The sequence below is a fragment of the Passer domesticus genome, chromosome 6 (genome assembly GCF_036417665.1).
Source record: "Passer domesticus isolate bPasDom1 chromosome 6, bPasDom1.hap1, whole genome shotgun sequence".
NCBI lineage: Eukaryota > Metazoa > Chordata > Aves > Passeriformes > Passeridae > Passer > Passer domesticus.
The window spans coordinates 22,032,588-22,058,758 of NC_087479.1; the positions used below are offsets into that span (position 1 = coordinate 22,032,588).

At 52.4% G+C, this 26,171-nt stretch overlaps 1 protein-coding gene and 1 long non-coding RNA gene across 3 annotated transcripts; one reads left to right on the forward strand and one right to left on the reverse strand.

Annotated features, from left to right (window-relative positions):
* Positions 1-1,111: 1,111 nt before the first annotated feature.
* On the forward strand, positions 1,112-23,884 carry ISM2 (isthmin 2). Of its 2 annotated transcripts, XM_064423740.1 has the most exons (6): positions 1,112-1,845; positions 15,510-15,770; positions 16,272-16,647; positions 17,441-17,581; positions 18,090-18,167; positions 18,634-23,884. In XM_064423740.1, exons 1-6 carry the CDS (start codon positions 1,705-1,707, stop codon positions 19,149-19,151), a joined length of 1,515 nt encoding a protein of 504 aa, XP_064279810.1. In that variant the 5' UTR covers positions 1,112-1,704; the 3' UTR covers positions 19,152-23,884. The 2 variants fall into 2 exon arrangements, with proteins under 2 accessions (XP_064279810.1, XP_064279811.1); XM_064423741.1 differs by lacking the exon at positions 17,441-17,581.
* Positions 20,680-26,120, reverse strand: LOC135302811 (uncharacterized). Its single transcript, XR_010364396.1, has 3 exons — positions 25,880-26,120; positions 23,277-23,360; positions 20,680-20,802 (listed from the first exon to the last, which is right to left on the reverse strand). It is a non-coding gene; the product is annotated as an uncharacterized LOC135302811 (long non-coding RNA).
* Between the last annotated feature and the right edge of the window lie 51 nt (positions 26,121-26,171).

Here is a 26,171-nt window from a genome sequence, read left to right on the forward strand (position 1 = left end):
GCTGTTAACAGTGTCAGGCTGCTCTCAGCTGCTGTGCTGCTAATGAGATGTTTGAAAGGGCTTCTTGATCCATCTCACATGGGATTCTTGACCTCACATCTGTCTTGCAGTTTGTGTCTTGTTTTAAACATTTCCTTCCATTCATTTCAGCCCTAAGTCTGCATAAACCAGATGTCGGTATTTGAAAAGGAGGTGCAGGTCCTGATTTTAGCTGTGGGTACACAAATGGGCCCAGGTGATTTGCAGCTTTGTGCTAAGGCTGTTGTAGAAACGCTGGGTTTTCCCTTCTAGGTCTCCCTTTCTGGGACTGTGCCAGCACTGGCACTTCTCCTCAGTAGGCTGCAAAACCTCCTTTCAGTATCCTTTCTTAATGATTTTTTCATAGTCCTTTCCCTAATTTCCTTCATAGGCTCATGAACGTCTGTGGAAATGCTGGGAAAGACTCTCTAACACCCCAAGTAAACAGCTTTGAGGGCTGGATAAGATGCTGCCGGCGCAGAAGACAGCAGATCATGAAATAAAGACTTCTTTTGAGTGGTAGAAATTTTCTCCCGCAATTCGGGAACAGCCGGGGCTTTCAGCGGGGAGCACAGAGCCCCGTTTCTGCCTGTCGCGGGCCGGCTCCGGAGCGGAGGGGCCCGTCCCCACTTCCCGCAGAGCGGCCCCAGCCCTGGCGCTCGGAGAAGGGGGAAAAGGGGCGGCTTTTGCAAGCTCTTTTCCCCGGGGGCGCGGCGGGAGGCTCTGAGCCCCCTGCCCGGCCGCGGCCCCGCTCCCGCCCCTCCCTGCCGGGCTCCTCCATCCTCCGCGCTGCTGCGGCCGGGCCGGAGCCGCCGGGGCCCGCGGCCGCCCCGCCCCGCCGGGAGGGCGCTGCGGCTGCCCCGGCGGGAAGCGCCCGGTGCCGCGGGGCTCGTGCGAGGCCGGCGCCGCCGAGGCGCGGAACAAAGAGCCCCGGGCCGGCCCCGCCGCAGGGGCAGCGCCGCGGGCACCGCCGGTGGAGGGGCGGCGGCCCCGGCCATGCAGCTGCCGGGAGGGGAGGAGCGGGGCGGGCGGTGGCGCCCCGGAGGGGGCAGCGCCCGCAGGGAGCGGGGGGAGGTCTGGCGGTGCCGGCAGCCTCCGAGCGGGGCAGGGGCGCGGCGGGGCCGTGCCCGGGGCAGGCAGCCGCGGTCCCAGCCGGGAGGGGCTGCAGCGCGCTCCGAGCGAGCAGGAGCCTCTCCCCGCCGAGCGGCCTCCCGTCCGCCCGCCGGTGCCTGCAGAGCTGCGGCAGCACCGGGGAGTGACTCGGAGAGGGGAGGAGAAGAGGAGGAAAAGAAATCGGATTGCCGAAAGGATTAGGAAGTGGGGTGGGGAACCGAAGCTCTCTCCCTCCCTCCCTCCCCGCACACATTTGTGAAGCTTTTCAGAGTTATCCTTCAGCATCAGTACCGGCCGGCGACCCGGGGCAGCCGCGACAGCGGAAGGTGCTCGGCAAACTGCAAGAGCGATCAGAGGGAGCGGAGTGGCCCGGCCGGCGGACCCTGCCCGGCCCCTGCCCGCGGGACACCGCACTTCCCGGCTCCGGTGGTTTATATATATTTATATATAAGATACATATATTTTTAAGTTTTTACTGCTCCTCTCGGAGGACAGGATTTGGAGCATTAAGGGCGGGCGTGCTGCCAGACCGCCTGCCCTGGACGTGCGAGGCGGGGAGAGGGGAAGGGAGAGATGCCTCTGATTAGAGGGAAAATCGTGCTCATCCTCGGATTCGTCTTCCTCACAACTTTCCTGGCTGCGGTGAGAGGGCTACCCGTGAGGGGGAAACAGCGCAGCAATACCCCGAAGGAGAGGAGCTCCAAGCTGGCGGAGGTAGGGCGATCATCTTTGGGGAAGTAAGGAGAGCCGGGAGGGTGTTTGGGCGAGCTCTGCCTCAGCCTCTGCACCCCCTCCCGTGCCCGGGCAAGCTGAGGGGGCAGCCGGGCACCTGGGCGGTCACTGGGGCTCCCTCGCTCGGAGGCGATGGTGCATCTCGGACGGGAGCAGCATCCAGCACGTGTCCCGCGGCTCGGCCGCCCAGAGCTCCGGGGGAGAAGCAGGGCCCCCCCTCCTCCCCTTTATCGGCTGTTTCCTCGCTCGCTGAGGGGCAGAGCCCACTCCTGGCCTGCGGCATTCTCGGGAAGCCTCAGGTCTTCGCATTGCACAGAGGCTGAAGGAAAGGGGATGCTTTAGGCTTCCTGCGTTCGGGGCCGAGTGCCGTGACCCAGTGCCCGGGAAGATTCGCTGCCTCGGCGGCGAGCATCCCAGGTGGGGAGAGAGGTCCGGCTGCAGTCAAACTAGCAGCCGGTGCCCTGCTAATGCCAGATCTCCTCTACCAGAAACCTAAGACAGGATAGATTTCAGCCACCGTCTCTCCTCCTCCTGGGGCAGGTTCCGGGGCGGCCATGCTCCCTCCTCATGCCGGCATCCTGCCCTCGCAGCGTCCCCCGGGACAGGCGGCCTCGGGAGCCCCTCGGCCGGGAGGAGGGGATGTGCCGGGGCTGCGCCTCTCGCTCCTCTGAGCGCCGGAGCCCGGCCCGCGCTGGCTGCCGAGCGCGGATTGTGGAAGGGGAAGCTTCGGCGGGCAGTGAGGGACTGGTCAGACTGGGAACAGACTGGTGGGACCTGACGGGAATGACAGGCATGGAATGGAAAAGAAACCACCGGGAGAGCGGGTAATAAGGAAGACTGTGGGATGGTTAAACGAAGCTGTTTTCCATCCTGAAATTGTTCTCTGGAGGAAAAGTAAGTCAGGCAGTAGAGCTGTGTTTAAAAAGTACTCTTTGAGAGAATGCTGCTGCTAAAAGGAGGTGACAAGAATGATTGAGAAAAGCGATGATAGGAGGATTTTGAGCAGCACGGTAGGAGCAGCTCAGTCCTCGCTGGCGATACGCAGCAGTACGGAAAGCAGCAGATTTGGTCTCCAGTGTCAGTCAGACCGGGAGAGGAGGTGCAAAGTGATGGGAATATACCGTGTTGCAAGTTAATGCCAAAACGCGGTCTGATCTGTGGAGGAGTCATGCTGGCAGCTCCTGTTGGATGCGCTAAACTCCATTCCAGCATGAAGTCCAGGGCACAAGCGTGAGGAGGGAATCTGCCACATGAATGCTTGCCCAAGGGGCGAGAGAGGGCACAGGCTGCATCCTGCCAAGTACCGCTGGTCAAGCCTGGTGATGGTTTTGAGTGTGGACGGAGCAGATGCAGAGAGAACTGCTGGGGGTGATGTGCTGTACTGCTGGTAATACCTTGTTGTGCTGTCCTTTGCTACTGAAACTTCAACTGTAGAAGCAGATGCTGCTTCACTTGCCAGACAAATGTCAGGCAGAGCGACCTCAGACTCCAGCTGCAGGAGTGAGGATTTACACTCGAAATCCAGAAAGGTGTTGCAGTCCTGTGGCAGGGACCAAGGATAGGGACAAGCTGTCTGCTGGGAAGCTGTGCATGCCCTCACCACGGGACCCTGCAGCGAAGTCTCAGGCTCCTTTCTGTGTGACACCTGAAGCAGACGGGAGAGCGTGTGAGCGCTGCGGGCCGCGGGCTGCGATGGCTGTGAATGGGGAGGTTGTGCGGCCAGCCAAAGATCACACACGGCACTCGCACAGCGCGGCCTCTGTCCCCGGACCTTTGCTGCTTGCAGAAATACAAACATGCGGGAGGGGCATAGGCAAAGGTTTGAGGGTGGAGGTTAGGAGCAAGGAGGAAGCTGAAGAGTGGATTTCTCTGGCAGTCTGTTGGTGCACCCTGCATCCCTCCGAGTGCTGGGGCACAGTTCCCGTGGCGGGGAGGAAGCAGTAGGTGCTGGCGGCTGTCTCCTGGCTGTGTTTTGGGATGAAATCCTCTGTTTCTGGTGCATGCAGGGGACAGTTGAGAGTAGTCATGCCCAGCTGTTGGAACTAAAGCAGAGAGCACAAGCACAGCAGCATGGTGGTTAAAAAAATCCAGAGTGATTTTGGGTCATACATACAGATGGTTCCTGTTGCAGCACGGATCTGTCCTGTCTCTATGGCAGCAGGGCAGCCACAGCTGGAGTATTGGTTACACTATGGGTAATGCCCTACAGATGTGGGTAGAATGAAGGGGGCTGTGAGGAGAAAAATAGAAATGACAGAGCAGAGAAGATAGACAATCAAAACCATTAAGCAATTACATAACTTGGACTTTTTAAAATTTAATAACTTTGTTTAAAGCAAACATTTTTCCTTGGTTTAGAACTGAATGGGCTTTAATGTAATTTCTGCTGAGTCTTAGAGGTGCACTTCTATGCTAAAATAATTTAGAAAAATCAAACAAATAAGTTTTTCAGTAATTTTTTTGAGATATAAAGTGTTCTTATTATTGTAGGAAGGGTGTGGGGAGCACATGCTTTATTTTTGGGTCTTAGCCTTCTGAGTGTGTCTGAAGTCCTGTACCTCAGTCAGGATCCAGTATTTCCAGCCATTGCCAAAGGAGCAAGTACCTGCGTTTACATTGTCTTAGCAATGACACAGGTCAGCAAAGCTTTGCCCAAATTATACTGTGCTCAGCACAAACAACAGATGTAGTGAGAATATTTTGCTGTTTCTTCAGTCTATTTGACTAGAAGTTGAAAAGGCAGGATGGAAAAGTGGAAAGGCAGTTTTCTTTCCAAACTGTGACTTGAATCTGACAAGAGAAGATACCTGCTCCTTTGGAGGTTTGTTGGGAAGGCAGGCAGGCTCACAAACAGCAAAGGGGTGTACAGCAGGGGTTTAAGAAGCACTTTTGCAGGTTGGATGTGTGCAGAAATGTGGCAGGATGGAGCACTGACCATTAAGTGGCTCTTCAGATTTGGGTAACTTAATATTTGGAAAAGCTTGTGTCTCTTGTGGAGACATGGTGCAGCTCATCACATCATTTAATGGTCTATTTATTTATGAAGTCAAGAGGTATAAATGAAAAATATGTTCTGATAAACTCACTGGATTTCAAAATATTGGCCCTGAACATTGTTAATAGATATTTGGATTCTTTCCAGCTGATACCAGTCAGTTACGGTGCTCTTCTGGTAAACAGAAAACAGCCACTGTACTGACATGCTACAAATGTAAATGTTCATAGTGATTAAATCTGACACAAGAGTTTCAATAAAGAGTTTCAATAGTGTTTCAATAGCTGTGCTCCATGCCGGCGATGGTGATGGGTGTGCTGGAGCAGCCAGGGGGGTGAGGCAGAGCGAGCCAGCAGTGTTTTATGGAGGGTGCAGGCCCCCCAGTCCAGCCTGATGGGCTTGATGGGTGCTCTTTTGCAGGAGGGAACCACTCTCGAGAGCAGAGCCCAAGAGCAACCTCAGCAAACTCCCCAAACGTTACTGCAGGGCTGGGACAGGGGGCAGATCCGGGCTGGAACTTGCTGTTGGATTTCCCCTGGTCTGAGGCCGTAAGCAAAGCAAATCTGGCACCTAAGATAAGAGATAAAGGAAGGCAACAAAAGAAAATATCAAGCACAGCATAAAGGCTGAGTTGGCTGCAAATCAGTGGGTTTGTGCAGCACCTGATATGACTGGCTCCTGGCCCCTGAGAAATAAGGAAACAAGTAACAACACTATACATTATTTACTGGTTAAACCAGGCAGTGAGGAAAGCGATGGGAAGCTACTTGTAAAACTGAAGGTCTACACCTGATTAAAAATCATTTAAAAATTAATTGTGTAGCAGTGATGTGATGCCTGGCCAGAGATACCAGCAGACAGAGGGTGAAGGAGCTCCAGGGTGATGTGGTGTGGCTGTACTAGATTTAAAAAGTGTTAAAGGTAAAGAAATCTCAGCTGGGCTCGCGTGGAGCTTGTCAGGAGGCTGTAAGTCAGGGTAGCCCTGTCATTTGGGAGCCCTAATGTAGCCCAGACACACTGGTTTGGGGAGACACTGGGGTGATGGGCTGCACAGGCACAAGGCTGTGCAGGGCCTGCCCTGTGCCTCCCGCCCAGCTCTTGCTCCGTGTTCACTCCTCGGGGGCTGTGGCCGAGAAGAGCATCTCGGTTTGCCCTGCCCCGGGTGCCCAGCCGTGTCCCCGTGTGCGCCCTGCCCGGCAGAGCCCGGCCGCGCTCCGAGCGCTCTGCACAGCCGCGTCCCCGCCGCCACTGCGGCCTGTGTCAGTAGCAGAGTCATTCTGCCTGAGGATGTGCTTTTTACCTTTTCATTTCTTCAGCAATTAAGCGTTCTTGTCCCTGGCTTTGTCCTTGGCGGAGGTCGGATTTGTGGGTACAAAACGTTCACTGAAGCATCCTTCCGCTCTGAAAGGGGCTCTTTGTGCGCAGGGAGGTACTTCGCCCTTTGTAGCAAATTCCCTTTTGAGAAGTGCCAAATTATCTTAGTCAACACAGTTGAAAACCCTCCCGCCCTGGGGCTGAGACAGCAGCAGAAACAAAGGAGAGCCGGGTGTAGGGAAGCTGCCCAACAAGGGGGCTTCTTCCATTTTCACTGCACAAATAGGTCTGCTGCGTTCCCTTTGTTACAATCAAAGGGGTTCCTGTAAAAGGCACATGTAAGGGGAAGAGATTAGGCATAAATCGCCCCACAGGGTATTGCCCTACACTCTCTCTGGGTTCCCAAAATTGTCCAACTGGGCAGACCCTTTCCTCAAAGACAGTCAAACTGAGGGACTCATCCTGCCTCCAGCCATGATCCTTCCCAGTGGGGTGATAGAGGGAGCGTGCTGGAGAGTAATTCCTGCTTTGGTCTTCTCCGTGTTTTAGGGGTAGGGAGTGAAAACTGGTCCACAACAGCAGTGAGTACTCTTCCTCTCAGAATAATCCTCAAAACAAGAGGCCTGATACTTCCCTTAGGGAAGCCTGAGGACAGTCTGAGCTGCAGACAGGCCAGCAAGGTGTACCTGTGCTGTCCAGCTCTTTCAAAGCAAATGTTATCAGCCAGGTTTTGTATAATGTACTGGAGCAAGGAAGAGATTGCAGCATGTTTCAGTGTTAGATCAGATTTGTTTCAGACAGAAGCTTGCAAAAGTGCAGTGTAAGGACTATTTTTTGGTTTTTTTGTTTGTTTTGGTAGAATGTTTTTTCAAGGAACCTTCATTGAGCAGCCTGATGCTTTTATGTAACCAGCTATAAAAGTCAGTCTGTATGGTGTTGCTTCCAAGCAATTCAGTTTCTCCATGTTCCTTCTGTGTAGGGACTCTGGGGGCTTGTCTGAGAAGCTGTTTGAGATGTACTTTCATCTCAGTACTTAGGAGATGAAGACACCACAGCTATGGTGACCTGCCTGCCTCAGGTGGCCCTTGGCACCAAGAGCACCAATGCCTCTTGGGGTTCAGGTTGGTTTAGTCTCTAGGGCAAGGATACAACTTCAAAGGGAACAAAATGCAGACAGTTGCTGCTTTCTGCTGTCCCCTGGCACCACAAGACAGGCACAGGGTAGAGACCTGGCTGCAGATGGCCAGGAAACACCCATGCATGCAGGGAAGAGGTAGTGATGCGTGGGTTTATCTTGGATTAGGAGCTGGTGCTTGGCCTGGTCTTTCATGCTCTTATCTAGCCCTCAGGACTTGGGCTGCAAGGCGTGCGTGGGAACATGTCCCAAACCAAGAGAGCCACTGCCACGTAGGGCTCAGCAGGAGGCTGGCACATGGCATGGGTACAGGTGAGCCTCCCTCCACCCCAGCCTTGGCAGCTCCGGCCCTTTCCCAGCAGCCGAGCCCCAGGTGCCTGCTGGCTGAGGAGGCAGTGTTTGCTGGATGGCCTGGAGGTGCTGTGGGAGTGCCCCATGTGGGAAATCGACATCTCTTTGCCTCCCTGGGATGTCCTCTCTTCCTCACTTTGGCACTTCCTCCTGCTGTGCTCACTGCCCTCCCCTTCACCTGCAGCCATTCCCACAGCAGCCAAAATCAGGGAATTCCAGCTGCACTGTGCCATACCGTGAGCACCTCCATTGAAACAAGGTGTTGTACAGATATCTTCATATCAGTTCCCAACACTTTCCCCTTGGAGACAGCGTGGTTTTATTACAAGCTAAGGCTGCCAGCTCCTTAAAACCAAAGCTGGTTGGGGAGGGGGGTTGAGCTTGTCTCCAGGCTGGGGAGCTGCAGCCAAGCACCTGGCTCAGAGTCACTCCAACTTTGTCCCCTCAGGAGAATGAGATGCAGCATCCCTGCCTGGATCCCTTCCTGTGCAGGGCATAGAGATACTCCAAGTCTGGCTCAGGTGCCCATTTTGTCTGTTGTTGAAGGGATCCCTGATGGATTTGCATTTGTCTGGTTGCCTGCCCTTGCCCCACTGCTTGCATGGAGGGGCAGCCTGTGCACCCTTTGTGGGACAAGGGGAGCAGGTGTCCCTGCACTCCCTCCTGCCTGTGATTCCCTCCCCACCTCTTCTAGCCGGCAGGGGGAGGCTGGAGCTGATCGGGTCCTGTCAGCTTCTCCACCTACTTTGTGGTATTTGGGGTTTTCTTCCTTTTGCAGTTCTGCCTGGGCTGTGGCAGGCAAGGAAGCAGCAGCTGGAGCAGTGGGAGAATTACAGTGTGCAGACTAACAAGTGCAGATCATTAGCTGGAACAAGTTAATGGTTACTGAAGCACATGGGGTTTAGAGCTGGGACAAGTTAGCAGCGACTCCCTCTGATGGATTGGGAGTTTACGTGTATTGCTGCTGAACTGTGTTAGCAGAAACCACAGGAGCATTGCCAGAGAGCACCAGGGGATGTGGATGTGTGTCTGTTCATCTCTCTGGGGACCTCTCCATGCAGTCTCTGTGGGGGCCTTGCTCCCGTACCATGACTGAGCCAAAGTCTGAGGATCTCCAGGTAATGGGTGCCTTGCCACCAGCTGGTGTCCTTGCAGCAGGCACCTCCTGTCAAGAATCGGCCCCTGGGAGCTGTGTGCTTGGGCAGAGTCTCTGGTGCCAGGACAGCCCCGTCTGCTGTGCTGGGAGTGCCAAGGATGCGCTCCAGCTTCTCCACCTCCAGGCCTGTGTGGTTCCTCTGTGGAGAAAGCAGAGCAGTCCCCTGTGGGGCAGGTGGGCAGAAGGAGCTGAGCTCTGGTGAACCTTCTCGAGAGCTTCTCCGAGTACAGCGCGGGAGACCCCCATGTGTGCCTGGCCTGGCCGCAGGCTGCCTGAGGAGCATGTCATTTCTTGTCTGCAAAATGGAACCGTGCAGACAAAGACATTTGTCTCTGTGTTGAACGGGGAGAAGATGATTATGGTAGAGAAACATCTGCCAGTGAAACAGCCATGGTCTGCATGAGGAGATCAGCAGCTTGGCATGGTGAGGTGGAAGGCCACAAGGCTGCTGCTTTTCCTCCTTGTACAAGTGATCAGGGGAGTGAGGATGCCGTGGGCAGGTTACTCATGAGCACACCCAGGAGAGCTGACTGGTGAGAGGAGCTGTGCCAGTGGGACACATGGTGAGGAGCATTCTCAGTAGCCTGGACAACCTCCTCATTGCTGGTCTTGCACAGTCAGCCATGCTGTGTCCTTGCTCCTCATGGTGCTGCTTGCTGCTGCTGCTCCGTGCTGTGGTGTCTCCTGCTCCAGGGCTGGCTCTGCCTCAGGGGCAACTGAGTCACCGACCTTGGAAAGAGTTCTGAGATTACAGTTGTTGCAACTGTGAGACATGAAAATAAATGTGAAACATGAGGAAGCCTTTGATGCTGCCTCCTGCAGCTCCCTACCCAAGACAGTTGGAATGAAGCTAGTTAGAAAAGAAAGTGATACCATATGATCTGAAGTATTTTGATAACTGAATGAAAATTATAATCATGAGGGTGTAGTAATTATCTGCACAGCCCACAGTTTGCTGCTGGCTCCTGCTGGTCTGTCATAAACAGGATCTGCCCACGTAAGCACGATAACCAAGTGCCTCGTCTGTTCCATGAGCACTTGTAGAACTCTCCTAAAACCTAAAGGGACTCTTTATTAAAAGAAAAGAACAAACCAACAAAAACAAACAAAACAAAGCAATAACCTCCCTCACAGCACCCATGTAAGTTGATCCTGAGGTGAAGGGGATAGTACAGCGTTTGGGAGCTCTTGGTTCTCTCTTCACCTGTGCCACAGCCCCTTTGCAGGCAGGAGTGTAACCCACAGCACAAGAAAAGGGAGGCAACTGGAAGTGTTAACTTCTTTAAATTACCTCTGGCAGATCTTCCAGAGCTCACATGTCAAAATCCTGAGTGCCAGCTCCTGCTAAGCCACCTGCCTGTAAGTCTAAATGTGTTGGATCTGATGGCTGGGACTGTGGCTCAGAAGGTCTTACAGACAGTAACAGGCACTGAGCAGTATGTTTGCCTTCTCTGTTATCTGGTAGGTACCCACCCAACTCTTGACACCTCTAGAAGATGCTGTGCTCTGTCAGGGCTCTGGGAAATCCCTTAAGTGGGTGATGAGCTGGTGGGTGGCAGGGGTCACTTGCCTAATGTGTGTCCCATGGATTTTCCATCTGGCTGAAAGCCTGCCAGTAGACAAGTTATGTGCTGGTGGATGCTTATGAGCCAGGAGGATCAAACTACAGCCCTCAGGAGGCCATGGGGGCTTCAGCTGGCTGGGCTAAAAAAGCCCTTTATTTGGGCAGTGCCTCATAGAGGAGAAGGCATGTTCTGTGGGAGGGAGGCATCGTGGCACACTGTGTTTGTTCCTGGGGATCACCCTGCTGTTCAACCTTACTTTGTTTTAAAGAGACAGCAGTGTTACCTGTTGGCACTAGAAAAACCTCCCTTTCTCCCCATCCCACCAGCAAAGATTGTCATGAGCCTTTCTGCAAACTGCAGCCCCAGAGCTAACCCCAGACATGCTGGGCTTCCTTCTAATGCAACCAACCAGTCTTCTCTACTTCCATGGCTTTATAGTATGGCTTTATAGGAAAATCCTACTCTGGAGTTGTTCCTACCCAGTTTCAGTCCAAAGATAATTTTTTTTTAATACTTTCTCCAGATCTTTGCAGCTCATTTAGGTAAATATAAAAAGAAAAGTTTTATGGTTAAAAAAAATCTACTTGACTAATTCATAAGTGGGCAAGTTTGCAACAGACAGATTTTAAAATAATGTTGGAAAGCTTTGGGGAAAGAGAAGGAAGGTCTATTCAGGAAAAGATCAATAGTTCTTCTGGTGGTTTCTTGTTTCAATACAGCATGGTAAAACTGTTCAAAGGAAACCTAACACAAGCAGTAATGATTAAGCAACAAAAGCCCCCATTCCTTATAATTATAGCTCAGTGTGATACCAGCCTTTAGCAAATACGTCATTTTCTGCACTGCAGTGTTAACAAGCCCAAAGCACAGCCTGAGTGTTGCCTCTGATCCGACTGCCGTGTGCACAGGTTTCCTTGGTTCGAGCTGAATGAGTTTATGTGCTCGATAATTGGCTTGGGATAGGTGTGGCTGGAAGCTGCATCCTCTGAGCTTGTCCTGTGCTGGTGACTTGCTTGCTACACTGGCTGCTGATGCTCTGGCAGTACTGCCCTGCCAGGGGAGTTCTCTCAAACGTGCTTGGATTGGTTTAACCCCACGATGAGGGGCAGCTCTGCTCAGCAGTCTGTGTAGTTACAAAGAGAACTGCTGTTGGGTGCTCTGGCAGCTTGTAGCTCCTGTAGAGGTGCTGGAGGGATAAGTACCTGTGGTTGTGTAAGTGGCAGTGTGGTGGTGTCCCTGGTTGCCAAAGTGCAGTACAGCACAGGAACTAGTCTGATGATGCTTTCAGGTTTTAAACTGAAATGCCATGTCTCTAATGGTAAGAGCTGCATCACATGAACATTGGTCATTTGCTTCCTTAACCCAGATTTAGTTCAAAGTCGGACATTTCTAGCAAAATCACAAATTTTAAGAGAAGAAGAAATTACTAGAGCCTTGAATTTCTTCCCCAGTGCAGTTGCAGTACTCATGTGTTGAGCCCAGTGATGTGGGTTTGGCAGTCTCCACAAAAAAAATTGTCACTTTTCTTTTTAATTGTTCCTGTGGTTAATTACCTATGGCATTAAAAGCATGATCCTTATTCCTCAGTTAAATTTTTTTGGCTTTGACTTGGGCACATTGCTTCCTATTATGTGTTTCTGTTCTGGATTATAGTCTCTGGTGCCTGATGGATTACTGCCTTAAAGAACTGGAAAACTGAGTCATTGCTTTCTTTTTTCAGCATGAGAAAGAAATTGAATTGTACAAGTCTTTCACTGGAAAAGACTTGTACGAGACTTGTACAAGACTTTCCATCCCTTGAAATATTTTTGTGGCTGCTCTCTTCATCATCTCCAGATTTTTGAGCAATTCTTATAGAGGTGTATGGACTAGAAATGGAAAAATGCCAGCTTTTGGTCTCTAGAGCAATGATGCGTGGCCTTTTCCCACTTCTTTTCCACACAACTTGTTGCCCATGTTATGTACAAAGGAGGTATGACATGGGGAGGAATTGCTAATGAGTTATTTCCCCTTCCAAACTTCTCTTCTAAGTTTGTGCCTCAAGGTGTTTCAGTGGTCAGTCCTACATGTGGGACAGCCTGGACTATGTGAGAAGGGCTCCTGGGCTGGTAGGTAGGCAGGTATGATCCTGCTAACAGCCTTCAGTCAAAACATCATCTTCACAAATGCAAAGTCCATGCTCTTTCCTGAGTGCTGCCCCAGAGTTTCTCTCAGGTTCCTGCCCTGGGAACCCTTATTCCCAGCCAGGTAGGATATGCCAAGTGTAAACAGGAGCAGCTGTGGCAACTCCTTGTTCAGCTTTTTCCTTTGCTTGGTGCTGGCTGGTTGCAGGAGAAGGTTGGAACTGGACTGGAAGACACTGATGGCTTCCCAGCCCTGCACTCTGCTTCTGTGGTGCTGGAAGGAGAAGGGAGCTGCTGCTGCTCAGCTCTCCAAGGGTTTGCAGGCTTTCTCCTGTGCTCTATAGAGAGCAGGGGAATAAAGTGTTCCCTTTGGACAAGCAAGTCTTCTCTTCCCTTAGCCCACTGCAGTGGCTGAGCTGCACCCTTGATGGCTTTATCCAGCTGCTCCTTGGACAGTGCAGAGGGGAGGGTGGGTGTCGTGCAGCAGGGTGCAAACCTCGAGGACAGCTACTTGTGTGGCTCTCAGGGGACCCTTGATGACTTGGAGAACGCACATCTGATACCATGGGTGCTCTGACCTGGAGGGAGCACTGGGCCTTCTAAGAGCTTGTTGACTGTCTGGGGCAGGGCACTGAGCCTTAGATGGGAGGGACATCTGATGCAGGGACAGATTTTACCCCAGCAAACCTTTAGAGTGATGCAGATGCCAACAGGAGGGAAGTGTTGAGTGATACATTGTAGTGACCACTGCTGAAGGGCTTTTGGCCATCCAGGGTGGCCACCCATGTAATGCTTATGCCTCCAGAGTATCTGGGAGCTGAGGGAGTTCTGTTCGCCCTGCCACACTTTTGCAGCCAGTTCCCCTGGAGCAGTTTTACATTTTCCCTGTGGGAACAGTACTCTGAATTTCTTGAGCTTGTTTGGGCGTAAAATCTGAATTAGGCACTGAGTGTAAATTTGGAGACTTTGAGTCTGTTCCTGGCTTGCTTGCTCTGGTGTCCTTGGGTGAGCTCAGATCTTGTTGCTAGAGGAGACCTCACTTTCCATGTGTATTAAATTTGGGTTGTGTGTGACACGAGCTTACTCAGCCCAATAAGCTCTTTGCAAATTAGGCAGGAACGCCAGCCTTTCAGGGCTGTTGCCAGTCTCTTGTGCAGGGGTTGTGTTGGGCATGTGCAGCTGGCAGCAAACCCAGCACAGCAGGCAGTGCCGTGCAGCCAGCACTGGGACATGGCTGTGTTTGCCTGCTCAGCCCCTTTGCTGTTTTTGTTCCACCTGGGCTCCTTGCTTCTTGTCAGGGACTTCTGGGTCATGACAAGAGACCTAGCAAGGGGCTAAGGAACTGGGAAGCGGCTGAGGCAGAGCCAGGCATCATTCCCATGCATTCTTCCTGAAACCGTTGTCGTTTGGATGGGGACAGAGGGTGCTGGGAGGGGAAGGTGTATGCAGGGATCTTTCTGCTCAGGTTTGCTACCAGCAGTGCCACAGGAGTCCCCCAGGACAGGGAGAGGGGGAGCCCCAAACGCTCTGCCTGGGCAGCGCAGGTTCTGTCCTCTCTGCAGCCCTCTGTCCTCAGGGCCCATCTGGTGGAGTCTGTCACCGGCCCTTCCTGCCTTCAGCCTGCCCTGGGCAGCAGCCAAGGGACCAGCAGCGTCCCCGCTGCTCTTTTCCCTCCCCCGGGGACGGAGGGATCGCGGGCTTTGATGTACAGGGACAGGGCTGGGGACGGGCTGTGTGCGCTCATGAGAGTCTGGCTAGGCTCCAGCTGCCTTTGAAGTGCTCCAGTGATCAGGATGAAAGGGAGGGGAGTCCTTCCCCAAACCATCTGGCTCTAATTGCAGGTAGAAATGCCTCTCTGCGCCCCCCGCCCGGCGCTGTGGGGAGGGGGCACTCCGTGCTCTTCGTTAATCCCACGGCTCTCGACCGGGCTGATGCGAAGGGTGAGAGCTTGGGAACAAAAGGGGGTTTCAGCCGGGCAGCCAGAAAAAGGCAGACACTGGCGGAGATGCTGGGAGCTCGGGCACCTCTGCTCTCAGCCTTGAGCTGCGGGGCCCTGCAGGCCTTCCCAAGGGCGCCCGTGCCTGGGGGGGCTTTGCCAGTTGTTCCCATCTCGGGTTTCTCGGGCACGCTGGAGCCTGCTGGCCCTGGAGCCGCGCTGCTGTGGTGCCAGAGCCGGGAGCGGGACCAGGAACGGGGAGCTCGGGGCCAGCCTGGCAGCGTGTGCCGCCTCCCCGGCCGCAGGGCTGTGCTGCCTCTCGGCAGGGCTGCCTGGCTGCTACCCCTGCTCCTCTGGGGCTGGACATGTGCCCCTGCAGGGGAGACAGCACTTAGAGCCACTGGCAGCACTCGCAAGTGAGTTTTGTTGGCTTGTTTGGCTGGGCATCTTCCCTCTCCCAAAGAGCTAAAGGTAGCTGGGCTGTATCTGCCAGCAGTTTCTTTCCGTCTCTGTGGTAGCCTTTAGGCACTATCAGAAATTTCAGTTAAACCTGTGCTGCTTGAAGTCATCTGCCCTCATACCAATACCACAGAACAATGTATTTGGGTGAGGTTTTCCCCTTTGTCATAAAGCCCTGGTTGTAAAGTTTTTATATAAATATATAAAAGTATTAAACATGACCTGTGCTAACTCTGTGGCCAGAAACAATCCTTGCTGTTAACCCATTTGCAGGGACTGAGAAATAACTAAAAAGGGAGAGTGAGAAGTGGAAAGCCAGGTGAGATGGGCAGTGGGACAGCAGAGGGGTGCAAGGATCATGGAGTTGAGAAGTACCAGTCTGAATAGACCTGTAGGTTCAGGTGCAGCAGAACTGAGCCCTGGCACAGCACAGGGCACTTGGTATTAATTTGATTGATTAGCATGTTAATTGCTATCCTGATGCTGCAGTAGGAAGGGGTGGAGGAGCTGTTTGGGGCAGGAGGCCAGACCCATCTTTGCTGGGTGGTGGTTTGCTCCCTGCCCTGCAGCACCACCACCAAGAGCTGTTGTCTGTGGCTGTTCCCTCTCCAGGTATCCGCATCGTCCAGCCCGCGTTCAGCAGGGCACGAGGAGCTGCCGCCGTCGGGCAGGCCGCGGGCGCTGAGGCGGAGCGGGCAGGCCGGCCCGCGGCGGCACCGGCGCAGGGGGCTGGCTCAGCAGGCCGCCAGGAGCCCGGCGCTGCCCCAGCCCAGTGCTGCTGGCCAGGAGGAGAGCCTGCCCTTCATGCTGGACCTGCAGAACTTGCCGGGGCTGGCCAATGTGGACCTGAGTGCCCAGAACCCCAACATCCAGGTGGGGAGTGGGTCTGGGAGGGCCACGGGGGGATGTGGGTGTGTGCTGTGGTGAAAGTGGTGCTCTCCACCCTCATTTGGTTCCTAAGAGAAAAGATCTCATGAGCAGGGTCTGTGTGGCCGCTGCCATCTGTTTTCTTTGTGACTACCAGCTGCAGATAGCTGGCATGGAGAAGCTCCTTGACTGAGGAATTTGCTCACAGCCTTTCCCCTGGCCTCCCCAGCCCCTCTTCATGGAGCAGGAAGAAACTGTCCTAACATGGGTGACCTCTCAATTTCTGAGGGTGGCATTGGCTCCTGTGGGTGACCACCAGCCACCCTGTGCTTCCCACTGTGTCCCTGCTCAGTCCCTGTGGATGAGGAGATACCACTTGCACTCCTCATGTGGTCCTGCGGCCCTGAGTGTCTGCGGCCTCTTGGGCTGGGAGCCAGGGCATGGTCTGGTAGCTCTGTCCAAGGGCTGTGCCCCAGCTCACTGCCTTGCCTCATGTCTGCCCACCAGGTGACCATTGAAGTGGTGGATGATCCTCAGGCTGAGATGGAGATGGACTTGTTGAAGGAGACAAGCAATGACTGGTCTCTGACATCCTCTGAGTGGTTGTCCCACAAGGACCTATTCTGGCCCCTCTTCTGGGAATACACTGACCCTGCTGAGGGGGAGGAGGAGGAGGAAGATGAAGAGGAGGAGGAAGAGGAGGAAGAGGATGACAACCTGGATGTTGGGGACAGGGAGGAAGAAGAAGAGGATGATGATGAAGAGGAAGATTACACAACAGATTATGAGGAGGAGGAGTCCATGCTTAGTGGAGTAGGTGGTAACTGGGACCAGCGATGGCCCGGGCAGAAAAACTGGATCTTTAAGGAAAAATATAATTACGGTGAGTTCTTGGCACATGCAGCTGCCCTGCAGACCAGCAATGCCCTCTCGTGTCCTGCCTGGCTGACAGCCCTGCACCAGGGATCACAGCACAGTGGTGCTCAGCTCCTACTTACAAAATAAGCAAACATGCCAAGGAGCAAGGCCAGCACTCTGAGCTGGGCTGCCAGCAGTCAGACATGCCAGTGTCCCAGCGGGAGTTGTCCTTGCATGTAATGACACTGGAGCATGGGCCCTAGTTAAGGCACGCTCAGATGAGCCATACAATATAAATGTTTAATGCCGAGTGCTGCTGCCATTGACTCGGGTCCCTGTGTGAGATCAGTGCCAGAAGCCTTTTCCACAGAGCTGGGTTCCCCCCGGGAGAGGAGCTGCAGAGAGCTGGCTGGCAGATTCTTGTGGGCAGATGGGCCAGGGCACCACAGCAGCAGAAGCCTGCAGCTTCCTGGCCATGACCCCAAAACCAGGCAGCCCTTGCTAACACGTGGTGTTCAGCATCGTGGCCAGTGTGCTAGGCCATGTGGGGTGGGCAGCGATACCTGTTTGGGTAGGTATGACTGGGAGCAAAGCTGTGAGAATTAAGCCTTTGCTCAGGGCTGCTTCCCTGGGGTTGGCAGTGAGGATGGGCATGGCCCTTGGCACTGCATGGCTGGGCATCTCCGTGTGCCCCAGGCAGGACTGTCCCTGTTCAGGGATGGAGGCAGACTGAGGGAGGTCCAGGTGGATGCTGTCTCCCCTCCTGCCAAAGCTTTGCTGAGATCCATCACTCTCTGCCTCTTGCCTGCTGTGCACAGACTATGAAGATGAGGAGGAGTGGAGCCCATGGTCCCCTTGCAGCATCACCTGTGGCAGTGGCAACCAGAAGAGGACCCGATCCTGTGGCTATGCCTGCACAGCAACAGAGTCAAGGACCTGCGATCTCACACACTGCCCTGGTGAGCCCTGGCCAGAACAGTCCTTGGCTACTGCCTGACTTTGATGTGGGCTGGTTCCCCACTGCTGCAGGCTGGGCATTGCTCATGCTTCAAGAATCAGTTATGTTTAATGTGATCAGGGCTAATGACCATGGGGCTTTGTTCCCACAAAGAAGCTATGATTGGGCTTCATGGCTCCCCAGGCAATTGTGTGGGGCCCAGGGGTGGTAGAACTGGCACTAAGTTTGGTGTGTGACTTCTTGCACCTCTGTCATATTGGGAGCTTGAAGTCCTCTCCTGGGGCATATTGAGAACCAGTTCTCTCCGCTGGGATTTACAAAACTAACAGCCTCTGTTGGGCCAGTCTTGCTGCTGGCCCTTCCTTCCAGTCACAGGACCATGTTACCAAAGAAGTGGCAGGAGAGGGGCTGGGAGATGGGTGGTGTCTGGTTCACATACAGAGGGGAAAAAACACTTTTCCTCCTGTGTTCATCCGGGCTCTTTGTTTTGCTTTATTTTCTGTCTCAAGGAGCAGAAGGAGAGATGGTCTTCCCCACAGAGGAGACACCTTTCAAAAGCGACAACACCACAGAGCTGTTCAACTCAGGTCAGCCCCTACCTCTGCTTTGCACTGGGGGTTTCTGTGACAGACCCTGGGAGGGTCGTAGCTGGCGGGCAGGGAGGGTTCAGGGTTCAGCCAAGGGGTCCTGTGTCTGGTGTCCAGACCTAAGTCACCCAAACCACTGCCATGTGCAGGCTGCAGTGGTCATGCTGGGAAACCCAGTTGCTCCCACAGCCCTGGTACAGCACAGTCCTGCTTTAGGGTTCAGTGGCTGAAGCCAGCCTGCCACGTGCCCTCTCCCATAAGGAGCCTGGCCCCAGCACAAACCCCCTTCCCTCTGTCACTGCCTTGGGGGAGCAGCCTGGCTCCAGCTCATCCCAAGAGCCTGGCTGCTGCTGCCTGGTGGTTGCAGGCTCTGCTGGTGGTGTTGGCATGGCTTCAGGCAGATGGCCGCTGGGTAAAGTGGGGTGCAGAGTGTGCATGCCCTCACCCTTTTGGTGCCCTCCCCCAGAGGTGGACAGCTGTGAGAAGTGGCTGAACTGCAAGAGCGACTTCCTCACCAAGTACCTGAGCAAGGTGCTGACAGACCTGCCCAGCTGCCCCTGCTCCTACCCGCTGGAGGCCGTCTACAGTGCCGTCAACCTGCGCGACGAGCAGCGGGGCAAGAGCTTCCGATGGCGGGATGCCAGCGGCCCCAAGGAGCGCCTGGACATCTACAAGCCCACGGCACGCTTCTGCCTGCGCTCCATGCTGTCCCTGGACAGCACCACCCTGGCTGCCCAGCACTGCTGCTACGACGAGCACACCCGCCTCATCACCCGCGGCAAGGGGGCCGGTGTCCCCAACCTCATCAGCACCGAGTTCTCTCCGGAGCTGCACTACAAGGTGGACATGCTGCCCTGGATCCTTTGCAAGGGTGACTGGAGCCGCTATCACGCCGTCCGGCCCCCCAACAATGGGCAACGGTGTGCCGACAACCCCGCCGAGGAGGAGTACCTGTCCCAGCTGCAGGAGGCCAAGGAGTACTAGCCACAGCCACTCTCCAAGGTGCCACCGCCACCACTGGCTTGCGTCCCTGCGCAGCCTGGCCAGCCCTGACCCTGCTCATGGGCTCCTCAGCGGTGCCAGGCAAAATGGGGAGGATGCGCCGTCTGTCCCATCCCCTCAGAGGAGTGTCTCCTCCGATTTCTGAGGGTACTGGAGGTTATTGTGGTGCACTCCCTGCCCTGCCACCCAGGGCAGTCCTGCAGTCCAGAGCTCCTGGCCTGGCATGTGGAAAGCAGCAGGGGCTGGGAGGTATAAGGGGAACAAGGGCTGCTCCTTTCTGCTTTTATTCTCTATGACCTTTCAGTGCAGCCTGAAAGCTGAGCACAGGGTGAATGAAGTGGGCTCAGCTCCTGCTGGCTTCACACCACATCTGAGGAGCTGCCACGGGCATTGCTGCCTGCCCTTGTCTGTACACCTGCCCTGGCACACACTGGTTTGTGTCTGAAACTGGGGGTAGGTCTTCCTGGAGAGTGCAGGGCCGTTCCAGCCACACATACAGAGCAGGGCCCCCCATCCCTGGGTTTGTGCATGCACGGTTGGGAAGGAGCAGGGAAAGGTTGATGGGTCTGTGGGTCTGGGGGAGTGGGCTGTGGGGCAGGAGGAGACAGGCTGCCTGGGCTTCCTCGGCAAGACTGCCTAGCCACCAGGGTTTTGGCTGCCAAAGCTACATGTAGGTGGTCCTCAGAGGGGGTCAGCATGGGGACACATCATCTGTGTGCATTTCAGCTCCTGTGCCATGTTGCTTGGGGGAACAGGATGGTAGCATCTCTGCAAGTCACAGTACTAACCCTCTACCAGACCTTGGCCCCTTGGCAGTCCCCAGAGGGTCTCAAGAGCACCTGGGACACAGCCCAAAAGAAAGTCCTGTGTTTCCCACTCACAGCCCTGCCAGGGGCAGGAGGCATCTTGGCCACTGCTCATGCCATTGCTGGTGAGGAGCAAAAAGACTGAGCCAAGCTAGCCCTGCTCCATGCTGAGTCTGCCCATGTCCCCAGCTTCTCCATTCTGTGTCTGCCCAGGTCCCCACCTGGAGGCAACCCAGACAAACCGAGCCATGGATCCCTCAGGCTCACTTCCAGTTCAGGCTCACAAGTGTGGCTCCAGAGGAGGAAGACACACATGCTAATAATGTCAATACCTGGTGTCCACAGATCAGGGATCATGATGTTCTCTGTTGGCACTTTGATATTGCCTGGGTTTTATTCAGCTTTTCACAGGTCCATGGCAGTGTCTCCCAGCATATTTTGGAAGCTTTTCTGCAGAGAAACTAGGCTGAGCACCTTTGTCCCAGGACATTCAGTTGCTGAACTGGCAGAAAATTTAATAGGTTTTATTTAAGAAATTTTATGCATCAGGGGAAATAAAAGTCAAGCACACATCAAGAAGAATGGAGTAATTTCTACTCTAGAGGTTTCATGCAAGGCTGCTAGCTACTCCATGTACTTCTGCAGGGCACTGTTGAACCACATAACTGGTTGCAGAGGTCCTTAGTTCACCATCCTGTACTGTCTGTCCTTTTTGCAGGAGCTTTCTCCAGCCTCAGTGAATATTCTTGGTCTGAAAGCTCTTTGGGGAGTCTTTCAGGGGCGGTCTTTGTATGCATCCTTGGTCATCCATACCTAAGACTTCAAAGCTGGTAAAACAAAAGTATTAATGAAGTTATTGCTGAATTATTCTTACCCAACTATTATTACACCCTTGTATCCCTAGACTCTGGGTTCTATCAAAATACAGGCAGACATGCAGTCTGAGATGACCAGTGTTCTGTAAATGGTGAGAAGGAAGAGAACCAAGTAAGCATGGATGGAGACCTAGACCGTGGAACATTTTCATGATCACTGCATGTTCTCTGGCCCAGGTGGTCATTCACTTGCTAGTTTCTGGCAAAGAGGTAGGTCATACAGAGGTGGTCAAGAGAGGGTGACAGTGATCTGGTGGCTTGGTTCTGGGGGCCAGGGAGCCTCAGCAAGAGACATGGATGCAAATGAAGCTGTGAGTGTCTGAAGCCATGGAAGGATGAGCTTGTGAACTGCAGTCATTCCGCAGAGCATATTTCCACTCGCATACTATATGCCGTCATTACCTTCATCAAACTGTCAGTGGAGTTTATTTACCATCAGTGCAGACTTCTTTAAAGAACCTCCTGTTGAACATGCCTAGTGCTCAGTATTGGACCCAAGCATGGAAGCAGGACTTTTACAAACAGTCTTTCTTGAAGAAGACTTGCAAAAGCTCAGCCAATTTGTTTGTTAGACTGGCTGCTCTCTAAGTGCTCTTACAGTCAGAGTGTTACCCAGGACTTTCACCCTCCTCTTTTCTCTGGCTATGTCAACCTGCCTAACCCCCAGAAAAACAACTTGTAGTTTCTGTAAGAACTGGAGTTCCATCCAAGGGCAAGTAAAAACATTTATTGCATTGATACTCCCCCATTCCCTGACATCCCCACACAAGCTAGTTGAGAGCCAAGTAGTTGTTCTGCTTTGCTGCCTCTGTGGTTTGGACAATACAGGCACAAACTGGAGCATGAGAAACAAGCGCTGTTGTTCCTCAAACAAGCACCTTACACACCATGAGGCTTTGCAGAACACCGTGAGAAAAGTAGACATTAAGCAAGTGTTTATTTTTATATCCCGTCAAAGATTCTGTCCAACCCACTGCTATTTAAGTGATGAATCTCTAAGCTTTCACTCCTTAAGTTTATTGGTTTTTTATATATATAATATATATATAAAATGTCTTTTATTCCTACAAAATTTCACAGAGAAGAGTTCTTTAATCTGATGCTGCAATAAAGCACTTTATGTATGTATATGTCATGCTGATGTCATTCAGTTGTGACTGAAGCATGTGTTGCTATTTATTTTGGTTGAGAGGGATGATCCTATGTTTAACACTGTATGTCTTGGGTTCCCAGCCCCATCTGGGGCCCTGGTGGCTTCCTTTAACATTTGCATTTGAAGTTGTCTGGCTGCAAAAGTCACAGATAAGAAAGACTGTCTGGAGCCCATGGGATATGTGAAGTTCTGCTTACAGGGGAGGAAGCCTCCTACAAGAACACCTTCAGGGCCAGTGCTGAGAAGCAAAGGCATTGCCTGTGCCCCAGCCCTGACCTTGGGTTTTATTCCATGCTCAGCCTGGTCAGAGCTGGGTACTGGCTGATGGTCCAGCACACCACAGCAGGGGGAAAAACCCCAGCATCATCCCAGCTAAAAAACTGGTTTGGCAAACCACCTCCAGAGCCACCAGCTAATTATAGCGGGCGGGTTTGCAAAGCTTTCCAGGGATCACAACTTTTTGTTGTTGTTAATCTAGTGTGTAAATCATAAACACTTCCAAGTTCTTGCTATTTCCAGCTGTTTCTGCTCCTCTCTTGCTCCTTTTGCTTTGTGCTGGCTGCACATCTGTCAAGAGTTTATCTGCTACTCTAGCATGGGGCTCTGCTTCACAGCTGCCTGGCACCACTGCTGGCCCCTGCCTGGGGGAGCAGGTGACTCCTCTCAGTGGAGGATGCTAGGGGCTTCCTACTGGCCTTCTGCAACATCAAAAACATTGTTGCATGGAGCCCAAGCCAGGAGGAGCAGGCTGAGCTCCACTCTGCTCAGAGAAAATCATTCTTTCCGTAGAGGAGCAGTCAGCAGTTACTGCTATGTATATAACGTGCCTAATGTGCTTTTATCCTCTGCAGCAAGGTCCTTGCTGAGTTGGATGATGGACCCTGCTGTGAAACTCCTGGGATATAGAAATCCCACAGCCAGAGTTTGGAAGCAGGAAGAATTCCTGCCCTAATTCTGCAGGTGCTGGAGACCTGGAGATGTCATCTGAGCTCATACAATGAGTCTGTGACAGTCTTAAACTGCACTTTTGCCTGCTGCTTTGAGCACAAAACTTCCTGACTGGTTGCTGTTGAGTTGTCTCAGTCTGCCAGCCTGGAGTGGAGCTGAGCTGGACCAGTCCCCTGGCATCCAGCCTGCAGTGGTGTTTGTCTGCACACAGAAGGAGCCATGCCCAGATTTTGCTGGGACACAGCTGGGGTGAGTAAAGCCCATCTCTCAGGGATGAACATGAGATTTTGTAGGAACATATTTACAGCAACAGAAATCCCATTACCTGAATTTTTTTTCAGGGCTCCACCTCCAAGAATCTGCTTCTTAGAAAGCACACAAAAAGCCCAGCTGGGCCCAGAAGGGGCCTCTGGAAGGAGAAGAGAGAGAGATAATGCCAGGAGAGTTTAGCCAAAGCCTGTGCATCAGGCCTGAACTGCAATGCCTGGTATTAACCTAGGAAATAGCAAGATGTGGTTGTGGTCTGTGGATCTTGAGTTAAAACTGTAGTTCTAGAGAAGAAACAAACCTTTCAGACACCCCTGTTCTGGTCTGAGAAGGGACACACCTCACTGTGTGGCTACGTTGGTCTTCTGTGCTGGTGGCACACCCCTGGAGCAGAAGACTAGGAAAAAAACAAACCCCAGCACACTGAAGTGTTCAGCTGTAGTCCTGCTCATCTCACTTTTTCACTTGGTCAAGATAATTTTTGATTCTAGAATTGTCTCCTAAACTTGTCTTTTACAGCACCAGTGGTAATGTTTTGTTCTGTTGGTTTTTTTGGTTTTTTTACTCTTAAGTTACCAAATATATTATCTTCTATACCAAAATGTACTGGATTCGTTACAGGTTTATTAGGCCTTCCCTTATGTACTAATAAAACTATTATATAGAGCATTGCCTACAGTCTTAACAAAGTTCAAAGACCCCTTTTGGTTTATTGTTTGATGGTTGCTTCTTACTTATCTCCGTGTGCCTCATAACAGCATAGTCAGTGAGGATCCACCTCTGACTTCCATCACTGAAAAAATTCCTTCTGTTTTCTGTTTCTTTAACCTTTGTTTTCTTTAATTTACAGGACTTTTCCTCTCATCCTGTGTCAAATTCTTGAAGAGCCTTTGGGTCAGAGTATACTGAACCCTGCTTTTTCCCCTAATTTTATACATCCCTCCCTTCCCCAAATAGCTGAAGGACTACTAAACTGTGACTGTTTTCCAATACTTCCAAGTAAAGCAGAGGTCTGGAGTTTCTCATTAGCATGGTAGCTGCACTGGAGGTCAGCTGTAGCTGCAGGAGTGTGTGTCTGCTGCCAGTAAGCAGATGTAGTGCAGCGACCTTCTCTAGCATGACTTAAAAGGCTCAGATCTCCTTAACCAAGTAAATGTCTGAAGTGGTGTAAGGCCTTAATTACCATTGCTGTGTCCTGTTAGAGGTGGCACAGCCTGGCACGCTCTCTCTGAGTGCACAGCCCGGCCTTTTAGCACAAGCTTTGCTTCACTGCTGGGTTAGTCCAAGAGATTCACGTGTGAACGGCAGCCAAGGCATGGCTACATTACACAGCCTGTTCTGCTGCTGTGGGGATGGTGATTTCCAGCCTGCAGGGCCGGGAGCCAGCTGGGGAAGCACCAGCATAACTCAGGGTAGTCACTTCTGCTGGAAGAGCCCTCCAATGGCCTCTGAGCACAGCCCTGAGTCCATGAGCCCCATGCATGTGGGTTGCTGGCCGAGGCCACAGCGTGCCCTATTAGAGTAGCAGCAGGATGCCTGAAGTAAACCCGGCTTGTGATGAAAGGAAGGCAATTAAAATTCCACTTCAGTTGCCTTCCTGTCTCACTTCCTAACCTTCCAGCAGCAGGTGATTAGCAGGGCCTGCCTTCTGGCCCAGCTGTGGCAGCAGAGGCTGCAGCAGGCGAGCACTGCCATGCAGCACAGCTGCCGAAGCACAGCACAGACCGCAACTCAGCTGTCACCTGTGTCTCCAGCTGACTTAGAACAAGCTCGTTTTTTTCAGTTTTTAAATAATTTTGCTCTTCTTTTACCAAATTTTTGGCTGTGAACTCACTTGCTAGCCCTGCTGTTTAAGGTTTCCCACGTTGCTGCCCAGGATTTCCCAAACAGAAGCCCAAGCATACAGTGAGATCAGTGTGCTCCATCACGTTACCTGCTGCCCTGCACCATACCGGGTGCATACAGGAGTTCATCTGTGCACAAAAATCCTGGCAAAACACCTGCATCCATTTTCCCAGCCAGCCAGTGCTTTAGGAGACAACCCTGGATGGCACAGGGAAGCTCTACCACATCTGCAGCTGCCTCTTTGTACAACTTCCTTTGTTCTCACAGGTCAGCTCAGGGATGAGTACACACTAGAGAATTTAGTTCCATGCTGCATTCTTGATGTCTGTCTGTACACACTTTTATCATAATTTTTTCATACTTCAGCACTTTGGAGTAGTGAGAACAGGCAGAATGGGCTTTATAGTTTAAAAGGAGACTCCAATGACTACATTCAGGGGGTTTTAAAAAAAGCCACTAAAGTTTTTTTGTCTCCTCTTGAAGGGAACAGTTACCACATACAATTCAGATTTTTAAAATAATTTTTTAAAAACCAAAAAAAATCCCCAAACCAGTAAATTTCACCCAGTAACATTACTGTCTTCTAGCTTACTACAGGAGCTCTGCAGGAAACACTAGGAAAAAACAAAATATACAAGAGAAGCTCACGCCTCCAAAAGAAAGCCAAGCACTTCTCTCACCCTTGAGGTTAAGCAGGTTGACACTTCTGATCAGTCAGATTTTCACCCCTCCTATAAACAAGTTCATTGCTTTTGAAGACAGTTCCAGGAACTAAGCTATTAACAGGTGAGAACAAGCTTTTTTTTTCTCTCTCACCTTTTAAAGCAATAGCTGAAGTATGATGAGCAAAAAGTACTACATCCTGTAGACCCTAAGTGGAGGTGGGATTTACTTCTGAAAAGGTTTCTTTGGCCTGAAGCTCTTGGAGGTAGCTGGCCCTAGGCCCCACAACCTTCTAGAACCATCCAGTAGTTGGCAGTTTCCATAGCACTGGTTTGCATGATTGTCATTCTTGTAGAGCAGACTAGTGGAAGTGTAAGAAATGACCGTGTTGAAGGGGATATGCAAAGGAGAGGAACAGCTTGAACTGGATCACAAATCCCTTCAA

Excerpts from the sequence above, each read along its gene's own strand:
- ISM2 (XM_064423740.1), top strand. The coding sequence starts at position 1,705 with ATGCCTCTGATTAGAGGGAAAATCGTGCTCATCCTCGGATTCGTCTTC. Across the intron at positions 1,846-15,509 it reads GGAGCTCCAAGCTGGCGGAG|GTATCCGCATCGTCCAGCCC; the intron begins GTAGGGCGATCA and ends TTCCCTCTCCAG. Across the intron at positions 18,168-18,633 it reads CACAGAGCTGTTCAACTCAG|AGGTGGACAGCTGTGAGAAG; the intron begins GTCAGCCCCTAC and ends GCCCTCCCCCAG.